Genomic DNA, 21057 nt, shown 5'->3' with positions numbered 1-21057 from the left:
GATGATTTATTCTGTACTTGTCTTTCTTCAACTCTACTCTCTTGAGTTAATGCATACAGGATGCACACAGCCTGGCAATCGGTTGTCAAGGCAGCATTCAAAAACTGCTGCGGAGTAGCACGTTGACTACATGTGAGGTCGTATACGAAAAGCATCACATGGAGTATGTAATACTGCTATATACTGTCAAATAATCAGGTGCAGGGTCTGTTTTTACATAAAATCACAGTAGAAAAGACCCGGTGGTGGCGCACCTTGAGACTAGCTGATAAAATATCTACAGAAAACTTAACAAGTCGGTCATCAATTTTTTACAGCGTTGCTTAACTATGACGCAACTGTCTGGCACAATGGAGGTTATTTTCCTACAGAAAAGGGTTTGTTTGCCTAAGGTACCGGTATGTCATGCAGATGCAATGAAATGCAGCGAGTACAGCTGAAAGAAAAAAATACATTTTACAAAAAAAACATCAGATAGATGAAGTTAGAGACCAAATCAGCCGACACCAAAATACCTCCTGTTTACTGTCAGCTGGAGACCCAGCCTCCTCCTTAACGTCGGCGGGTTCAAGAAAAGAGAAACGTGTTAAAACAGAGGTCGAGCATGCAAATAATGCATTTCTCATGGATAACAAAGGGTTAAACCAGAAAATCAGCCAGAGGGCTAAGCTGCATGACCGCAGAAGTTTGAGCGAAGGAGACGAGTTACATGCTAACGCCAGTTGTTAATTAAGTTGTTAATTAAGTTGCATTGAACATAGTTGAAGGAAGAGATTTTTTTTTACTCCTGCTGATTGAATCTTTTAAAAAAAAAAAAAATCTTCATGATCTACCATGATCTCTTTTTTTCTGCTCGGGGAGACGGCGCCATCGTTGCCGCTGTTGTTCTGCAGCTTTGGGCCGTGATCCTCGTTTTCCTCCTCATCCTGCTCCAAACTTGGCTCCAGTTCTGTTTCTTGCTCATCCACAGAGGGGCTGCGGAGGCGGCGTTGTTCACTGATGCTGCGGTGGGAAAGACCGTCATGGTTCTCACACATGGACGATACTGGTGGTGAGAACTCTGTGGGTAACAAGAATTAACAACTTACACGAGCCCCGAGAGACGTCATGACAACCAGGTCCTGACAGAATTCCTGCCCTTATGCTGACCCACCACAATATTAATACCCCACACATTCCCTGGCTCTCACCTCCATCCAGGCTCCTGGACAGCAGGTATCTCTTGCTAGTGGAACGCTCAAAAAGCGGAGCAGGACGGTCTATGAGGGCGCTTGCCTGTCTCGTTTGGGCCTGTGTTCTTCCACTGTATCGAAACTTTGAGCCCATCACTAAGAAGCCCTTAGGAGGAGGCTCTGGACACACCAGCCTGTCGATGTGAAAGCAGTTTATAATCACTACCCTCCTTTGATTCACAAACAAACTCACCAGAGAAGTGCTGACAATAGAACAAAACAAGCATGTCACATTAGCTGATGCAGGAGCGCTTGTAGGTAGAACGGATCGAGTTTTACCGGAAAAAGGTGTGATGCTCAATGCAGACTTTCCACAGCCTCTTGGCAGCTCGGTGGTTCGAAAGCTTAAAACCAATGGTGCTTTCAAACTGCTCATACTGGAGGGGAGAGAAGGAAAAGAGATGTACGGGAAACATTAGGAAATACAGAATTAGTGGCAGAGGCGATAATAATTCCAAAAAGCTTTTGCTAACTGAAATTAAACGGGCAAATCAAGGGGAAAGAAGGATGTTGTAAATATTTAGATATTGGTGGTAAGAGGGAGGGGAGTTATTACATGGCTCTATATTTACACTCCGTATCCATCTGGCTGTGGCTGCAGCTGCAGAGTTCTGCTGAAGGGGTTCTTTATTTGTCTCAACCACAGGCTCACTTTGTGTCACTTGAGCGGCCCTGACTGAGGCAGCCTAACATGCTGAGGCTCAGCCTGGAGAATAAACTGTGCAGCGCAACAAGCAAATGTGGCTTTGCATTACTAAAGTTGGCTTTCTTCCATGCAGAGGTGCAAAATTAGACATATTAAAGCCCAACACAGCTGTCAAATCTTAAATGTTACCAGGGAGAAAGTTTGCTGTTGCTGTAGCTACAGTCCAAAGTCATGTTTCGGTAAACTTCTTCCAGAAAATGAGGTGACAATTGCAACTACACAGACAGATGTTTTAAGCAGAAATCAGCAAGAGCCCATGGCTTAAAAGTTGCTAACTGACCTCCCCGGGTCTTATCTTGATGTAGAAGTTGCTCCTCTTATAGGAGATTTTGAGGATCTTCGGCCAAGCAAAGCGGTTGATCCTCAGCCTGTCCCGGTAAATCAGAAGGCCGTTGGCACAGACACCCAGCATTATTTCGATCCCTTCTGAATCCTGCAGCAGGACAGTTAGGTATCAGTTAGTAAAGAGCCTACTTGAACACTACACTTGCGTACTGTAAAACACACAGCCAGACCTTAGCGTGATGGAGGTCAACTCCATACATGGACAGTTTCTTTGCATTCTCCAAAAAGTTAATTTCAGCCTCTGCTGGAGTCATCCCCCTGTGGGCAGAGCAACATCCATCTCCCTTATCCTCCAGTACAGGGCTGTTAAACAATCAGTCCGTGATCTTGGACAGTTTCATTCTTCCGTTCTCAGCCTCGTGCGCCAAAAAGAAATGCCAAATCCGAGTGTGATAAAACCAAACAGATGGCATTGAAATATGGAGGATTTATCAAGTATCGTGGATCGCCACAAAGAGAACCTCATTGACTGACAATAATTAATGAGGAAAGGGTGTGATAAAAACATGATTCGTGAACAGACTGAAAACAGATTCTAATGTCTGGTACTTGTAGTTTCGATGAAGCTCCATCACCCTCTCCTCTAACTCTCGCGTCTGATTGGGGGCGAAGCGGAAATCGCCGACGTAGTCGGCGCCGTGGTCGTCGTGGTCGTAATCCCCGAGTTCGGCTTGGACGGTGTAGGAGCCCAGGAGAGCGTGCGTGACGAAGGAGCACGGAAGGCGCCCTGACAGGATGTCGTCCCGCAGCTGCAGACACAGGTAGTATCTGGAAGACGAGATAGAAAAAGCAGAGGCAAACGAGCCTGATCCAAGGCGAGCTGCAACAAGTGTTATCTCCGTTAATCCATGGCAGTTAGCTGCGCTCAGAGTTTAATCCCCAAAATGGAGAGGGATTTGGGTTTGCTTTGACAATGTTGCAAATATACTACATTAATTGTTACAATATTTTTGTCTTTAGAACAAGCGGAGCGCTTTTAGGGCGCGATATAAAAAAGGTTCCTTTGAAGAAATAAGAATTATCTGTGCGTGAAGAGCGCATGTGGTCACGGTTTTACATACCTGGTGATGTCTTCAGTGAGCTGGGAGGGGTCAGGGGGGTAGAATTTGACAGCAAACGCAAAGTGCCAAAGAGAGTCTGCGGAGAAATAAAACACACGTTTCGCCAAAAAGTGCACAAACGTGAGCAATGCAGAACGTTACATAAGTCAGCACAGGTTTTATTCCCATAATTATTAAACATTTCAACAGTTGTAATCTCAGCTTGCAAACAAAACTCACTGCGCAGCTGCTTCTTTATCTCCTTGGAGGGGTCCAACCAGTTCTAAAAGACAGAAGGCAGGAATCACACTGGGCAGACTGGAAACATTGCTAATGCATAGCTCCATGTCACATTTTGCTCTAATTGCCATGAGTGTTCCTAATGAAAGCTTTCCCATATGGTTCCATAGAGAAAGTGAGCTCGTGCCTGCTGAGCCCTTTGCACGCTCGGAGAGCAGATTTAATTCAACCATCTGCTTCTTCATTGTGTTGCAAATTTTGGCAGCCAGTTACCTACGTTTCTGATCTAATCACATCCCAGCGGTGTCGGCTGCTGTAAACAGCTTCATCAAAAAGGGCAGCCGTCTCTGCTTCCCGTGGTAAACATGGCTTCAGCCGTAACACAAGCCTGGAGCCGCTCAGAGGCCAGCTACACGCAGAAGGCGATGGGCGGAGAAATGAAGGGAAAATCCTTCCTCATCTTCATACAACCCACTGTTAAGACTTCCTCGCCCATAATGCCCACCTACCGTGCTGCTTCCTGCAAAGAGCAGCGCTATTTGTTGAGTTTATCACACCTGATCTGCACTGTAGAATAGATAAGCACAAGTAATTTATTCAGCTAAGCTGGTATATAAACCAGGCAACTGTTGGAACAAGTGACCGCACTTCCTTATAACTGGGATGTAAGTCAAAAATGCACATGCAATCCTCAATTTAATTTAAAATTTAAAACTGTACTTGAACAAACAGTGGTATTTTAAAAGGCTGGAAGTCTGTCAAAGTTAGTATTTAATGTTTTCACCTGCACACAAACAACAGGTGGATGCAACATTTTTCTGTGCTACCTGTAATTCAGAGGGCAGAAAGTGATCACCACTGACCTGGATACCACACACGGCTGCTAATTAATGCTGGTATCACATCCGTCAACGCAGCATCAGGAGCATTAAAGGCTGAAAACGAGCATCCTACAGTGATCTGTATTGTGCCTTCATGCATCTTCCTGCAGCATTTATTCAGGGTGCTAAACAATTTAATGAGCTGCACCTATTCTTTAACCCATAAATCTATCTGTGTTAAGTGAGGACAACATGTATTTAATTACATTAGCGAGGCCGTTCTGCATCTTCACCTTTGTTCTAATGGGGATTAAAGAAAAATTCACTTTCATGCTGCTACTACTGACACAACTGTGAGTCTGTGTAATCATTTTGTGTAACCGTTTTCATAATTGTACATTTAAAACATATTATGAAAGAAAAGTAATTCATAAAATAACATCATTTAGTCATTTAGCGGGGAGGGGGGGGCTCATTAGCAGCTCACCAGCCATTTAGAGCAACTTAATCAAAAGATGACATCAGAGCAGCATTTTGGATTCTTTGTTTCAATGGTTAAAGCGCAGCAGGTCTTGAATGCAGCTCCGTTTGGCCACTCTTCACAGTAACCTTCACCCTCGATTATTTCAATCACTCCAGCTGAGACAGAGAAAAGGGCATCGAATTTCCATGTGGAACAATCCGCAAAGACCCCATCTGGAAGATTCCGGCTCGTCTGTGATAAGCCTCTCATTTAAATCTCAGCTAGAGCCTTACCCACGCTCAGTGACTGGGAAAATATTTTAACTTTAAGCTATCGTGTCTGCCGAGACGGTGATAACGCTCAGTCCAAAGAGACCGTCAGAACACGTGCACCAAGTGACGTCCACATGTTTGAAAAGCAAGCGCAGGTTGATGGTGATAAAAGGGCCTGTGATCCACAAGTTAAAATGGACATCGTCTTGTCATCTTTTTCAAAAGGCAGCAGCTCTGAAGGCTGCCTCATAACCGCCCCGAGGGGGGCTCGCGTCAGTCAAAACATAAGGCAGAGCAGCTTTAACAAAGAGCTTCCATGTTGGAGCCCATCAGCCCACTGTCAGACGGGTTCACGAAGATACACACATCCTGGAAGGGCAATGAAAATCACGGGGAAACTTGATTTAAGCCCTTTTGGCTTGCATGTCAAAATGATCTGTGAGCTGCAACATATTTATCAAACGCAGAATTTAACTAACACTCGGAGGGGGTAAATTAATTAGACTATTTCAATATTCAGATCTATTTCCTTCGATCACGAAGCTAGGTTTCTATTCACAAAATCTTAAATGATGGGACCGGATGGAAAACAGAAAGAACTGATGTGACAGTGTGTGAACTGGGGGAGTATAAGCAGCAGTAATGGAGAAAGCACCAGGAATGAAGCCCTTAAAGCTGCTGCTTTGGTTACCAGTATTATCTTTGGTTTCTGTCCTCCCTTATTCCAACACTTGATACATTTTACAAACATACAACTAAAATGCTTATGCTAAGTTGCTGTGTTGTGAATATGCAAAATAACATGACACTTTTATATCTTACCTATTAATCATTTTCTTGAGAGACTAGATTTAGCTGTTTAAGTTCATACAGGGTATGTAGGCATCATGAGCTGCATTAGCTGCCTTGGAGAAACACTTGGACAGCTAAATTTCACATCCAGCAAAGAGTAAATGGGGCGTATCTCTACAAATAAATGTGCCTTTAATTGATGAATTTCCTTTCTTTTTCCATTTATTCTTGACTAATGTGAACTCCACGCCGACAGAGCCGGCACAGGCAACCATACACAGATTAGTCTGTGAGCGTTGTGTTGATGCGCCACAGCCTACCGACGGGTTGGTGTGGCACACGAGTCACTGACCTTCTGCGTGTCAGTGTCAGCAAAGGTCAGGCCAAAGTAGTCCTTCTCCAGCAGGTTGAGATGCTCACACACCATGTCCATCAAGGTCTGTCCTTTAGAGTGCTTCTGCAAGAACCAGGATAAAAGACACCACAGTGGTCAAAGCTAACCCACAATAACGGAGCCACTTCTGAGTCCATGTCTTAAAAACATTGTCCTTTCTCTGACTGGAAGATATTTAGTTGAATATTAGCAACGTTTATGGAGCAATTATCCTAGTCTCAAACGTCTTTGAACGATCTTTTAAAAAAAAAAAAAAAAAAAAAAAAAGACCAGTAAAGCATGTGAACTATTTAAGAAAACCAAAATGGATATACAATGTCCAGCATCTTAACTATGAGATATTTATGTGCAAATGTGGTATGTATCCAGCTGTTGGATACTTTCACACATGCAGTCCAACAGTTGTGATCTGACACAGACATTCTTCAGATATTTGTGAGAGCCAGGAGCTCCAACATGATGTGTGTGAAAGGAGGCGATTCCAGATAAAACTCTGATAGGTTGGGTTGGTTTTTTTTTTTTTTAGGTAGTCAGTGACACGTAAACACTGGGCAAATATCAACTTTACACTGATTACAGCCCTGGCAGGTGCTGCGAAGAGATAAGGGAGAGAGAAGAGAGAAGACATATTGTACCCATTAAAAACACTGACGCTGCACAGACATCCTCTGGATGTCATGAATATTCCCAAATGTTAGTTTGGGACTAACATTTACTGCCGACACTTGCTCTGTCCCCTGTCTTTGTTTTTATTCTGCATCTGCAGCAAGTGTGGGATTTATTTTTAAAAGTGTGTATGTGTGAAGTGCAGAAAGGTGAAGTGAAGTGTTGCTGTTCACAGTAGCGCTTAGAAATCCAGTATGAACGTGGGCAGACAGTTAGATTCAAACAGAAAATACTGGTGCCCTTATTTAAAGTTATTCTCTTGTGTATAGTTTCGGCTGGTTTGCAGTTAACGTGTTTAAAAGGAGAGTTTGAGCATAGCGAATGTGTTTACTCAAATCTCACAGAGCAAATGAACCATTTTTAATACAAACATAATAGATGTGACACATCAACCCGAACACACAAATAATATATTTATGAATAAAAATGATGCAAAAGCATCCATCCGCAGGAAATGTTTCTTCCAACGTTGCCTCTTTTATGGTGAGATGGAGTAAGTCATTGCCATGGAAACAGTTAAATCACTGCCTTTCTGCTGCTTTCTTTCTATTTAGCATAACACCATGAATTTAACATTTCTTGATTCTGGCTTGATGGCTTCAAAAAAATTGTTTTCCAGCTGCAGTAAACCAAAATAGAGTCACACACAGCTGAAAACATCCAGTCTACTGTGTATTTCAAAGGTTTGGAGATCCTCAAAGAAAAAAAAAACCTCCTTTGGACCATCCAGCAAACTACAGTCGGTCCATGTTTAATGTTAAATCGTCTGTACCATCAATCATGGTTGGGTCTACAGTGGTGACACGTTAATTGATCATGCAGGATCCACTTCCACTGGTGACCATCCATAAACGTGCAGAACTGGACGGCCACGAGTGGAGGCATGTGGAGTCGTAATGAACCATGACTGAGTCAATCCGGTCTATTTGTTCTGTGTTCAGGACGAGAATAATGATCCCACCATTGTCACCTGAATAAAAAGACATCCTGCAAAGAATAATTCCCGTATAAGAGAGAAGTGACCAACGTGAATTAGAAGTTCCTCCTATAAGAGAGAAGAAAGAAGCTGGTGAGTAAAAGGGAAGTGTGGGTGAAAGCAGTTAGAGCGAGCCTGCTCTCCAGCATGTATAACATAGGGAGGCTCATTTCTGTATCCATGACAGGAAACTTAATTAAGCAGCGTGCATGAAGCGCCACCCCCAGGAAGAGGCCTGTCGTGTCGCAGTGTTGTCATTACGACCCCCCCTAGGTAACACACCGGAGGCGTCGGTGTGGAAAGCGTGAAGTTCCATTGCATTAATTACAGACAGGAAGCAGGAGCAAGCCAGTGAATGAGCCAGAGGTCCAAAAACATCTCTTATCTACAATTAAACAATAACCAAATGACAAGCTGCCATTTTGAATATTCTTCTCCAGAAATGACTGAAAGGGGCAAAAATTCAGAGTCGCATAACCAAAAAATGAATTATTATTATAATGTTAAAGGCCTGCAGGTAATTCTGATTGTCACAGTGCTGGAGGAGGCTGGACTGGGATGGTGCTCATAATGTACCCCTCTCATACAATAACATTCACCCTCCCATCTTGCTAAATGTACCGGTACTCACTACAGACTTCGACTTGGCAGGATCTGACTGGACAAAATGGACATTTTGTGACTTTTAGTGCCAAGAAGAAACATTAGGATTTGTGCTTTACAACCAAACATGACATTAGGATCTTTTACCGCATTTTTCAAGCTGCTGGGAGTTAATTAAAAGGTTTCCACGTGGCAGCTGATATTAATAGGAAGTTTGAACCTGATGCTGGACCACTTTCCTCTGTAGCTTAGTGATTATTCCTCTTCCCAGATGACAATCATACTGTGTAAGACTTCTGAAAGTCATCTGACTGTAGGTTTTAGACCTCATGCCATGATTGAAAACACAGACAGGCTGCTCCACCTGACCCAGACTGCTGGCAGATTTAATTGTCTTATCTTAGGTAGACGGAAGCACCGCGGCTCTAAAATGATTGTCAGTGATTCAAATTGAATTGTTAGATAAGGCACATTTGGCTGTACAGTCCATCTTCACAGGCGAGTCATTTAAACTCCAATCATCTTCCATTGTGAGAGCTGCTTTTCAAAGAATACCTGACCTATTTCACCAGAATTTAAAAAGAAAAAGTGCATTTACGTCTGCTCTTTTCTTTTCTCTGGCAGGTCCTGTATTTTGCCTTTTGGACAAAACATGAAGACGCCCTTTTTTTGCTTGACAACACAACGCATGTTTTTTTGTGCACGGTAGTGGTGTGTAACGGTGCCTCTCAGCATGGTGCTCTCACATTGGTTCTGTTTAGCTGCTTTATGAATTCTCCACAACACTATAAAATACACAGAACCACCCACAGAGGAAAACAGCAACAAAGGAAGTAAAGAATTAATTGGAATGGATTTAATTGGTCTTTTTTCTTTACATACCTCAATTTCTCCTTCAAACACAGCGGAGTCAAGCAGAGTCACTTTGAAGGGGGCTGTTTTAAGACGTTTGGAGCCTTTCTGGGGAGATTTGAGGTTTTTGTTTGGGGACATCTTCTCGGATGTATCATCTGTTTCTCTGTGTTCCTCAAAATGCCTGGCGTTCTGGTCCTTAAAACAGAAAAAAGAAGCTGAATTTTACATTTCCCTACACCTAAATACACACAAGCTGGCAAGCTCTGAAGAAGCATAGCAGGATTTACTATAATGTGTTTAAAAGAAAGGATTTTATGCAGTTTAGACTTCTCTATAGGCCACACATTATAACATTGCTGTCCTCCCACTGCAACATTAGCACTGCTGAAATGTTCTTGCAACGTAGTTTATGAATCTAAAGATAAAGGGACTAAGTTCACGGGGAATTCCAGCTTTCTGTAAAGGTTTGTCGAAATCCTTAATAGAAATAGTGTAGCAAAAGGACATTTTACTGACTTTCGGTCCTCATATGCAGCACTTTGTTTCCAGACTAAAAGCCCCTGAGCTCTACTCACTGTCACCTCTGTGTCTTTAGTGATATATCAGTGAAACACGGCTCTCCTCACCTGTTTGGCCATCCTGCTGTCTGAAGTGGAGTCCTGCATACCTGTTGCCACTCCCTGCAGACTGGGAGGACTCCTGGTTTGTTGTCTTCACCTCTCACTCAGAGTTTCCTTTGCTTGAGTGAAGTAACACCAACCTGAACAGAAAAGAGCTCTTCAGATTTGTGGAGACAGGAATGAAGATCCGACATCGAGATTACACATGGGTGCTTGGGCAGCCAGAGTCGTGTGTAGGACAATTTGGTTTAGTTCTGGGACCCCTGTGCATCAATTTGATTTTAAAATTACATCACATGGTATCACAGCATGCATGTTTCACAACAGGACAATCAAATGACAAATGCGTAAGGGGAAACAGGCAATGAAAAAGCAGAACTATCACAGCCACTGTAGTTCGATGACAAATGCATCCATTTGTTTGTTCTGGGAGGTTAAAAGGTCAACATCATAATTATATGTTTTAAGGGGAAGGTTTTATGATTTTACATTTCTTCTCTGCAACATTTAATTCCAAAGTCAAGGGGAAGCAGTGAATTACAAATGAGGCCATTTTTCTATGGTTCTATAAAACAGCACTCTACAATTCCCCCCGGATCATGCTTATCACCCTGAAACATGTTCTTCCATGACTCTTTATAAAAGGAAGACCTAGCTTATAATGTGTTAAATCTATACAGGCAGCATACAGACATAGAGCCTGTGCATTATAGTTCCCCTGACAATCCTGCTGGAGCTGGTGTAATCCTGTCTATGTGACCCTGAGGTCTCTCTACCCACCAGCAGGAAGTGGCGTAACCCTAAAGCTGCGGAGGATTGTGGGGGGGACCAGAGCTGCTGACCGGAGCAGGAACGCAGCCCCGGAGGTGCTCTCATAAACTGGGACTATTTAACAGAATAAATCTGCTCACCTTGGGGACAAATTTGAAGTCCTTTATATTCAGCCAGTGGTTATCTGATGCAACAAGAAACACAAGTTGCTGATTTCATCTTTCCCCCCACATCAAAACCGCCGTTACGTCTTTCTGACTGGCGGAGAAAAACAATTTGGCGCTGGTGAATTAGCAGCCAGCACCACCGTGTCTTCCTGCTATCACATTTCCCTGCTAGAATTAGCCGCGCTGAAAATTCTGAGCGTCTGTCCTGTGTGTGCTGCGGCCAGGTGTGCGTTTTCTCCATTGTGTCCAAGTCAAACAGAAGCTGACACCCCATCCACAGCCATCTGTGAACATGTACCTGTCTCCTCCATGCTGTGTGCTAAACAGAAAATTGTGAGACCAGCAGTCTGAGAAGAACATGGAAGACATCCAGAGGCAGGCCCAGCTTTTATTATATGACCCTGCAGCATTTATAAGTGAATATATAACTTAATTTGCAGTGAATGGGGTCCCTTATTAAGAGGGATAATTAGATGAATTTCCAATAATGAGATCAGTAGAATTATCGTCATGGAGCGAGGGAGAAGAGCCAAGCATTAGCATTCATTTCCTGGACCACAGCAGAAAAGCCCACTAACTGTTATTGGTCCTCTGTGGAAGAAAGTGCTTTCCCTTGCAGGAATACACCGTGGGTTTCCTTTGTTGTGTCTGTACAGCCTTCTCTGAGAACATCTATGTTTGATATCTGACATCAGTGATAACGACTCATCACAGGGAAAAGCACCTCGTGCCTTTTGAAAGTTCATGAAATGAGAACAGTCAGCCTCGTCTCTACAGCTTCTCTTTATTCTTTTCAGAGGTGCGCTTCAATCTAAGAGCGGCAAGTGGAGGGAGAGAGCAAGCGCGCATGTCTGCTAAACACCACTGGCTCGTCGCCGTGATGCAGTTGCTATGGTAACAGCATAGAGTAGTATTTTCCTCTCCTCGCTGTTTTCCTCCTCAATGAGTAATATAGAAACAAGTGAAGGAGCAGAGATGAAGCAAGGCCGACTACTGAGGAGAGAGAAGACAGAGGGAACAGGATCGAAGAGGACAAAAGGATAAAAAGTGTCAAAGGTGAGGCGACGGCATGAGCGTCAAACAGCCTCACACAGCCGCAAACGCAGAGTCTGAGGCTGAAATGGAAGATGAGGCCGCTGCCCCTAATCTGAGCTCCGATGGTGCCCCGTCATCACTATCAGACCCGAGCACAAGCCTGGTCTCACTGGACGACTGGCTCGGGCTCTGCCATCATAATCACATTCATCTGTTACCACAGACAGTGCACACAGCAATCAGGCGAAAAGCATTTTCACAAGAAGAGCAAGGTTAAAAAAATGCTGCTACCGATTTGTTTTGTATTGTTTTATCGATTATGATACCAATTTTATTATGTTCCATTTAATCTAAAATAACCAAATCATGAGAAACTGTCTGGAGTCCAGGCCCCAGTTCACTGCACCACTCAGAGAAAAGGACAGAAGGCTGAAGGACAGTGTTCACAGCCACTTAAATGTGGCTGGAACACAGGTGAAAGCCACATTTAAGCCTAACAAAGCTGCGTATTTTTAAAGGTGCTGTGTGGTTTTTTTTTTTACACTGACAAAGGCAACAATGGAGCCAGGTTTGTCACCCTCCATCACTCTGAACCCCTGCCGATGCTCACTGACAGATGAGAACTCAAAGGGGACGGATGACAGGAAAGTCACGTACTGCTGCTCTGCTGCTTCCTTCATGCGCTCACCTGTCTCAAAACACTAGATATATGAACCCAATCCAGCAGCTCTTGACATGCTTAAAGTCTCCCTGCTGCTATATGATACATATTAGCAGAGACGCGGTCATTACAAAGTGCTCCAGTGCAGTTCTTCTATAAAATAAATGTAATGGAAGCTGACCTTTCTCATGCTGCGATGGAGAGCAATGATTGCACAAAGCGGGATGTCGCCGCACGCTTGAGTCTTTCCCTGAAGCTGCCTGACACTGTGCACCACAGGAACTATTTATGCAAGTTCTCCTTCTCCGCCTCGCACCTCCAACATCAGCTCCTCTCACAGATGATACTGTGACACATGAGCAAAGCCAGGGAAGCGAAACCAGAGAAAGAAGCACACTAACAGTTGTTAGCAGGAAGCCGGAAAATGAGGCCATGGGTGTGGGAACACATGGCATTTGTACAGTCATCATGCTGAACCTCCAGGGCAGGGAAACACATGGTAGCAAGACGAGGCTTGTCGGGTTGTCAAAGTTATGCCGAACTCTCGGAGCCACAATTAAGACACACAGATCCGTGCCTCAAGCGCATTCATGTCATTCTCTTTTTCAAATATTTTCCTTTTGTCTCTTGTGAGTGTTCGGCCTCCAAATATTAAAGTCTTCCAAAAAAAAAAAGACCTCAAACAGTTGTTTGTTCTCATTGCTCTCTTTATATTGGAATAATTATTTTGTGGCAAGACCTCACGCCTTATAAATAATAGAGCACAGTGTGTATTTCTTCAGATGCTCATAATACAGCACAAACTGGAATGAATCTCACAGACTTTAGCCTCGTTCCTGTCGAAAGGTGCCATCACACTCTGAAACACCAGTGTGGCGTCACCCTAGCAGACACCATGCGCTCTTCTCCATTTAATGAGAGACTGGAACAATGGGTGCGCGTCCCACGCTAGATTCCCCACCACTGTAATCTATGGGCAGGAAAATTGTTTCCTGAGAAGGTCAAGAGCAGCTGATGTTTGGCTTTGGTAAACTGCTGATGACAAAAGCAACAAACCAGTCGGTGCAGTTTCAATAATGTTACTCCCAGATATTTTATTGCCTGAAGCCACCTGCAAGAGGTTTTACTCTTATGGTTGACAAATAAAAAGAGATGAGAATGTTTTAATACTGTATGTGACTATAAAAAAAAAAAAGGCTTTTCACAATATTTGCATCAGTGAAAGATGCAGAACAGTCTCGCTGCTGTTACACAGGAGAAGAAACTATTGTTTTACCACCTGACAAACGGCATCAAGTCAAGCTAACGAACATCTCTCCTCTATTTGAGAAACAGCCGCTTTAACAACAAGTACGCAGTTCAAATTGAAGCACATGAAAGCTTTCGTGCTCGTTATTCAGGAGGTACACAAGCATACATCCTTGGAGGCAGAACCTTCTGTTTTTGTTTACTTTTGCCTCAGAACATTGCATGTCTTTGTCATTTTGTTTGTTTGTTTGTTTGTTCTGGAGGTTTTCCTTTTGCTGTCACATCTTTCTGCACCTGTTTTCCTTCACTCCTGCACTCTTGACCTGACTTTTCCATTGTATTTATTCCAGGAGTTTAAATTGCACGGTCTTGTGCTCTACATGGAAGCAGACAATGAAAGTAGCCACACGGGCTGACAACATACGGAACCGACCTCCTTTCTACAACAGAAATGGGGCGCGAATGTGTGTTGTATAATTCATGTCTGATTTATTGTACTTAAAAAAACTTGTGTTTTATGCAGATAATGCCTGGTGTCAGCTTGTATTTGATGGAATAATCAAACATCCGTTGTAGGAATCATTTAAATGAGCTTTTACTTAACCCACAGCTCAGAGTTATTTGCCAGGATCGAAACAAACCTGCATTAGAGACGCGTATCTGCGTCGCTGCAGTGTAAACAGCCACAACGAGATAAAAGTCTGAGGTGAAATCCACCACTTCCAGCTGGGACATTGCAAGTCTTGTCACATGACCCAGCTGTAAGCACAGACACAGTATGAGCTTTGTTTCTACAGTATAGCCTTATAATGCAACACTCAGATTAGTTTCCTTTTCAGTGAAAACGCATCAACGCACAGGGCTTCTGAAAAAAAAAAAAACATCCACTGCTTTACATAAGAGCCTCATTTCGGTCTGCTAAGAGAGTTAAGAGAGAACTAATATATGTATATATAATATTAATTTACAGGTTATGTTCAGATGTAATTTTCTAAGCTTTTGATGTCCTTGATCCGGCCTCCATTGGACTGAATCCAGATAGACCGAGCTCTTCACTATGCTTCAGTTATCTCAGACAGGGGGGGAAAAGTGCTTCCAACCAACAGCTATGTACAGCAGTCACCTTGAAGTTATTTTTCAATTTCCTTTCACCTTTAGGAGTGACATTCATCCGTATAAATCTGGTCTGTGATGGGTGGCTGTTCAGAGTTCATACTGAGGCACTCTTCATTCTTTCTAAGGTGGGAAAGAGGTGGTGACTCATGTATGTTGCCCCTGATCCAGAGAGCAAAGACCACATTCAGCTTATTCATCAATGTTAACAGCAACAAATCTAGGCAACATGGATCTCACCGTATTCCATGTGCTGATCTGTGCCGGATAAACACATCCTGATGCTGCAGCGAGCAAGCACGGTGCCCAGCGGTTGCTAATGGACGGCATGAAGTCCAAAGAGAGAGAGGAACTTTGGTCATGTATGCGTCAGGCTACCATGCTGCAGCTACAGACACAGAGCACCTCCATTCAAGCACACCATCCACTTCTGCACAAATTCTGACAACAGGTCAGCTCACATTTTCTGGGTCAGGATGCAGAGAAGGAGGAGAGTTCGTGGCGTTACACATTACTAAAGCAGTAATCCATACAGGCTGCAGCAGCACCGACGGTCCCGTCATTGCTAATTCGAAGCTTCTCCCTCGGTGCTCATGGGAGAAAGTGGCATGAAGCCACACCATATGGTGTTCTGTGTGGCAGGCTGCAGCTCCGCAGGAGAACTGATCTCTGAAAGGAAGAATCTCATCCATTGGACTAATTAATGCCTCTGTGATCTAAGAATGTTCCTTCATCAGGCTGGGAGCCTTCTCCTCGCAGAATCTTTGAAAAGGCTCAAACTGGGCAAAGCGTCCCACTTTACAAGCAAATACTGTGGCAGATGATCTTGACTGCAGATAAAGAAGCAAGGTCTTAAACAGGCAGCTTTGAGGCGGCTACCTTCACTCTCCCGTTTCTCCCGTTGCCTTTTGTGATCCAGTTGGTTTGGAATAATAAGCAGTTTATAACGTCTTATCTGCTAACAGCTTCATTACTGCATGCAGGGGAAGCTGCACAGCTCTCAGCAGGTGCAAACCCAGCAGAGGCGCTCTTTAATAGCAGTGGAAGTCATCACAGTGACATGTAATTATCATGTGCAAAGGGTGAAACCAGCTTTTAAAAAACTCACCAGAGCATTCAGAATGCTGAACTGGAAAACGATCTGAAGCTACATTAACATCTATGTTCAGTCAACTAAGATGGTGATGAGGTATCACTGGTCCAATCACAATAACCAAAAACAGAAGGGGGAGATGTGTAAAGACCCTAACTAAAAAATTTTTATTTAATTTCTTCAGATTTTTTTAAAAACTGGACAGCGTTTTTTTCTTGGGAGCTAACGGACAACAGTCAATATAAGTATCAATTATGTAACAGCCACTTGCAGATCATCTGAATATTTGATAGAAGTAAAGAGACAATACAACAGGGAGTTACTGTTGCCTTTCATTAAGATCTGAATGTTGACTCCTTACAGGCTACAGCTGCACACAAAGGACATTAAGGCAGTTTGTGCAGGGCTACTTTTAGCCCCAGAGAGGCATCAGCTGTGTCAACAACATCTCCATCTCCTTATCTATGGTCTTGTGTCATTCCATCCCTCAGGTTATCTTTATGAGTTAGATGAGTTGCTATCAGCACTCCGCCTATATTCTAGGACCAAGTCTTAGTAAGCAACTATAGCGTAGCAACTAGAACTGGATGGAGAACAAATGTTGTATTCATCGTGCTCGCTTTACTATATCATAGTTCTTGCTGTTACCAAGGCAACCAGAGTCAAGTTAAAAAAATATTCTTGAGCATGCACCGTTTTTATAATAATTATTATTAAGACACTTTATTATCACAAATACATTACTGAGCCGCGGCGAGCGCGTGCAGAGACTTTTCCACTCGGCTTTAAAGTAAAGTAACCCTGAGAGAGGGTAATGGTTGAGCTGTAGCCCGGGTCAACATCTGTGGCACAACCTGCCAGCAGGCCCTGAGCACAAGGTTACACCGAGACACGCCGAGTCAAGCACGCGGGTCACGGACGCTTACATCAGATCACCCCGAAAGTCTCCGCTGACCTGAAAACACATCTGCGTTATTTACTGCCTGCTCATCAGAGTCAGCCACACATTAGCTGTTATTTTATGCTGAGGGGGGAAGTAATGTCTTCACTTTTAATTCCTAATCTGTTGATGTTGTGATAAATTGGCTTTAATGTCAAAGTGAACTACAAAATGTTTGAGAAACAGAAGAGGAGCCCATGTTTGTCTGAGTGAATGCCATGAGTAATTAACTGATAACCAAAATTGTCATTCAATTAATTTAGCGGTGCTGCGGGGACGGAGCGGCCGGGCTGCAGAGGTTTCCTCAACACATCCTCTGAAGTGAAAAACAAGCAACTCTGCACTGCATCAGAATACCACTCCACACTGACATGGTTGGCTCATCTCCCCAGCCCCCACTGCAGAAACATCTAATTGAAGATGAGATTGACTTTAAAGGCCAATTTGTTTTCCATCCATTTTTGAAGGGAAGTGATGACTGAGAAAAAGATGAAGATGCTTTGGACCCAGAATGTTTTTCACTCTGCTTTCTCATATTCAAAGAGAGGTCACCGATGGCACGCTCAGGCTTTTACTGGCCTCCATCAAGGCTGAAATCAAGACGACAAAGCTGAAGTGTCACCAAGTCTGAATAAAATATAGACAATAAACTGTACAAATGGCTTGACTGATCATTGAGTTTTCTGTCCCTAATGCTACCCTGAACATGTCAGGAGTCTTTGAGACAGATAAGAGCACTTTTGTTTGAGCTGTGTGCCATTTGTTGCTAAATTAGCTAAATGTCAAAATCTAGAGTGGAAGAGAAATCAGAATCTCTCTTGTTCCCCGTTGTTTTCATTTTAAAAAGTTTATTTTAAGGCTTTTAATTTCTTATAAGGTTTGCCTGGATACTCTCAGATAGCTCCTTCTTTCCGAGAGCAGTAGAATTAAATTAAAATTGTTTATTAACGTTATAGAATGTCCCCAATTAATAACTCAATGAAATGAAAATTATTTTTAGGGGTTAAAATATTGGCTGTAGCTCAGCTTTGCAGTAAAATGTGCAGGACAGGAGTCAAAGCAGAACACATATCAACATTTCTACGCTCTTCAGTGTCACATGTTAGCTAACGTAGAAAGAAAAAGCAGTCTAACGATAACACAGTTATGCAACGTAATGCAGCCGACTTAACAATGCAACTCGGGTTCACACTGGGAGACCAAACACTCCACTGATGGAATCTGTTCCAAACAATCACAACACAGTTGGGTTGTAAGGAAAAAAAATAATGAAATCTGCTCACGAGAGGGAAAAAGCAACATGGCAATACTGTTGCATTATGCGTTTTCATTCAATAGTTTCCAAGGACAGGCCCAGAGCTGCTGCAACACAATAAACAATATGAGCGTCCTTGGCTCTTCTCTATAATCAGTGACCCATTCAGGCGCCACATAATCAAATACCCTACAGAGAAGCAGTGAATTAAGCATCACATTTAACACAAAAGCAGGAGACCATGACCTCGAGTATTGGTGTGTAAACACTAAAATGGTCTTCTACCAATAAATCTTACATGATAAAAATCTCTGCTGTTACAGTATAATTTACACTTCTGAAAAAATGAACTTATACCTTGGATATATACTGTAGAGTGCAGTTTATTCTGGTTTTTCTTCTTTGAGCTGGAAAATAAGTGTCCAGCAGATCTGGACCTGCAGCTTTTACAGTTCCTGGGCTCATCCTGGGAGAGAAGATGCAATATCATGACCATAAAACCTCTGGCACAAACCCGTCAGCATCTCAGGGAGGTTGTCAGTCTGCCTCGCGCCAGCATCCCTCCTGCCTCCTGCCGTTGTCCTGCACTGCTCTCACCTCAGAGATGGCTGCAGATCCATTTCCTAGCATAAATAATCTCCTGTTGTCTGTAATATCTTTGTGAAACCATTTAGATCACCCTAAGAGTTATAAAACCACCAAACTTTGCTCATCACATGCTGACCCACAGTCTGACTGGATGGGTGATTGAGGACGGGAAGGTCTGGGTGAGGCATGTCGGCCACAGATGATTCTAAATTATCCATGAGAATACTCTGCAGCACAGGCAGCTACGGCTGATGTTTAAATCCCCTTAGCGCAGCGTGATGTTCTACATTCATACTGATGTTTTCTTCTGTTTATTAGCAGATATCAGAGAATATTCAGATCAGCAGCTTCTTAGCTGGTTATGATCCCTCGTCTCATTCCCGTATGCTGCCTGCTGAATAATGCAGCTCTCATCTTAAGGAACCTCTCTTCTCTGTCTTCTTAAGATGTCATGTGACACATTTAAGTGCAGAAACAAACAAATGAAAGTGAAAATGAAAACGGCCTAATTACACAAGCTAAATGACAGAAAAAACTGCGGGAAAAACAATCTTACGTGATCAGTTCAGATCCAGAGGAATATGTAAAGACTGCTACCTAATAACATTCCGAATATATTCATAAGTATGTGACAGGATTGCACCATAACTATTTAATGGATTGCATGTGTCAATTCTTAGAGGACACAAGTAGCTCAGGCTACTGCATCACTTGCATTAAATGCATTAAATGAATTATGCATTAAATAAACGCTATTTACGTGGAGGTGGACAGAAATTGGAATCTACTGTTTCAAAGATGGAATTTCATCAGGTCGACTAATAGCAGAGCTGCTGCAATAAGCTGACTGGGTGTTCCAATACTTTGGAAAAGGCTCCTTGGAAGGAAAAGTCTATTTTAATATTTCACACCATGAACTATAGAAGCTGAGTGACTTCTATAACCAGCTATTTAGATTATATTGATAGGTCACTCATGCTATAAATGCTTAATGTCTTAAAGGCATTAACTGAAGGTGAATCATTTCCTATTGTTAAATAATTTAGAAGCCATTGCTAAAAAGGAAGAGTGAGGTTGGCAGGTTGGTAACAACTCTTGCATTCAATTTAAATGCTGATGTGTTTCTCACTTTCTGGAATAAGAAATGAGGGGTAAAGGTGCCGGTGATAATCAAAGGAGTTCCGCTGGTGTGGTCCACACACCACCGAGGTAGCAAATCATGACTGGCCTCCACTAAACTCTCTTATTAGCGATTCATTCTGGTATTGATACATCATATTTTCTATTATTTTTCACATGTGGGTTAGCAAACTGTGCTAATATTGCTCTCCAGGGTGTATTTATGCATAATTACAGCTGGAATATTTAGGAGGTTTAGGATGCCGTCAACCGTTGTCACGCCTGACCTCAGACACGCGTTCACTGCTTACAGCTCCTTCACCACTCTATCAGCTCTGGGGCAAAAAACACCACCACCTTTCTGGCCCTCTCTATCTACTTTCCACGGGGTGATTGGCAGCCTGCCGCCTTCCAATAAGAAGCCTAATGTGCTGACCCAACACAAGGGCTAAACACCGATCTGTCCCGTCAGCTTTGTCTTCGGAGGGGGCTGGACGTGAGTGGAAACGCTCTCACAAACACCAACCTATGCGGAAGCTGTGGAGAGGCTTCATCCGTGGTTCCACTGCCATTTTACCAGGAGACAAACCCAGCGATGCAACCCTGACTGTTGTCAGCCTCAGATCCTCCCAATTTTGGCTCAGAAGAGAAATGATGTTCAATGGCTGCAGATTGGGACTGTGCACACTCTGGGCTACGCGTTTGATCTTTGCAGCTTCCTACATTTTTGTCGTGGGAAGCGTTTCAGTCTTATTCTCTTGACTTGCTCATGAAACTCCTATCTTGGTGCTGCATCTCATACTCGGTACATGCCTTGTTTGCGGCAGACAAAATGATGAAATACTAAATGCAGTTTTGGATGCAGCATCTAGATTTCTCCCTGTAAACTAAAAAAATGACAATTGGATGAGATTAACTGATCCTATCAGCCATAAAATGTTATCAAACCTTCTTGTGTTTTTTTTCCCCCCTCTAGATCACAACTCCTCCGAGCTGCAGCAGAAATGTTTTCAACCACAAGACCTACGCGGCCTTCCATCTC

General features: G+C 43.1%; 1 protein-coding gene across 8 annotated transcripts in view; it reads right to left on the bottom strand.

Moving 5' to 3' along the window:
- The window catches only part of LOC101064134 (band 4.1-like protein 1), a 41936-nt gene that overhangs the window by 11940 nt on the left and 8939 nt on the right, over positions 1–21057 (bottom strand). For 6 of the 8 annotated variants that reach the window (XM_029826587.1, XM_029826591.1, XM_029826592.1 and 3 more), the window contains exons 2-13: positions 10032–10165; positions 9433–9600; positions 6264–6368; positions 3564–3606; positions 3345–3420; positions 2833–3051; positions 2454–2541; positions 2219–2371; positions 1512–1609; positions 1191–1366; positions 834–1060; positions 516–551 (exon numbers count right to left, since the gene is read on the bottom strand). In XM_029826587.1, the coding sequence (XP_029682447.1) occupies positions 516–551; positions 834–1060; positions 1191–1366; positions 1512–1609; positions 2219–2371; positions 2454–2541; positions 2833–3051; positions 3345–3420; positions 3564–3606; positions 6264–6368; positions 9433–9600; positions 10032–10070 (1428 nt within the window). In that variant the 5' untranslated portion in view covers positions 10071–10165. The remainder of the gene's footprint in view (positions 1–515; positions 552–833; positions 1061–1190; positions 1367–1511; positions 1610–2218; positions 2372–2453; positions 2542–2832; positions 3052–3344; positions 3421–3563; positions 3607–6263; positions 6369–9432; positions 9601–10031; positions 10166–21057) is intronic. The other 2 variants (XM_029826589.1, XM_029826590.1) reach the window with 1 other exon arrangement.

The sequence above is a fragment of the Takifugu rubripes genome, chromosome 19 (genome assembly GCF_901000725.2).
Source record: "Takifugu rubripes chromosome 19, fTakRub1.2, whole genome shotgun sequence".
Lineage (NCBI taxonomy): Eukaryota > Metazoa > Chordata > Actinopteri > Tetraodontiformes > Tetraodontidae > Takifugu > Takifugu rubripes.
The sequence above is the reverse complement of the archived record's forward strand: the minus strand, read 5'-3'. Positions and strand labels throughout refer to the sequence as shown.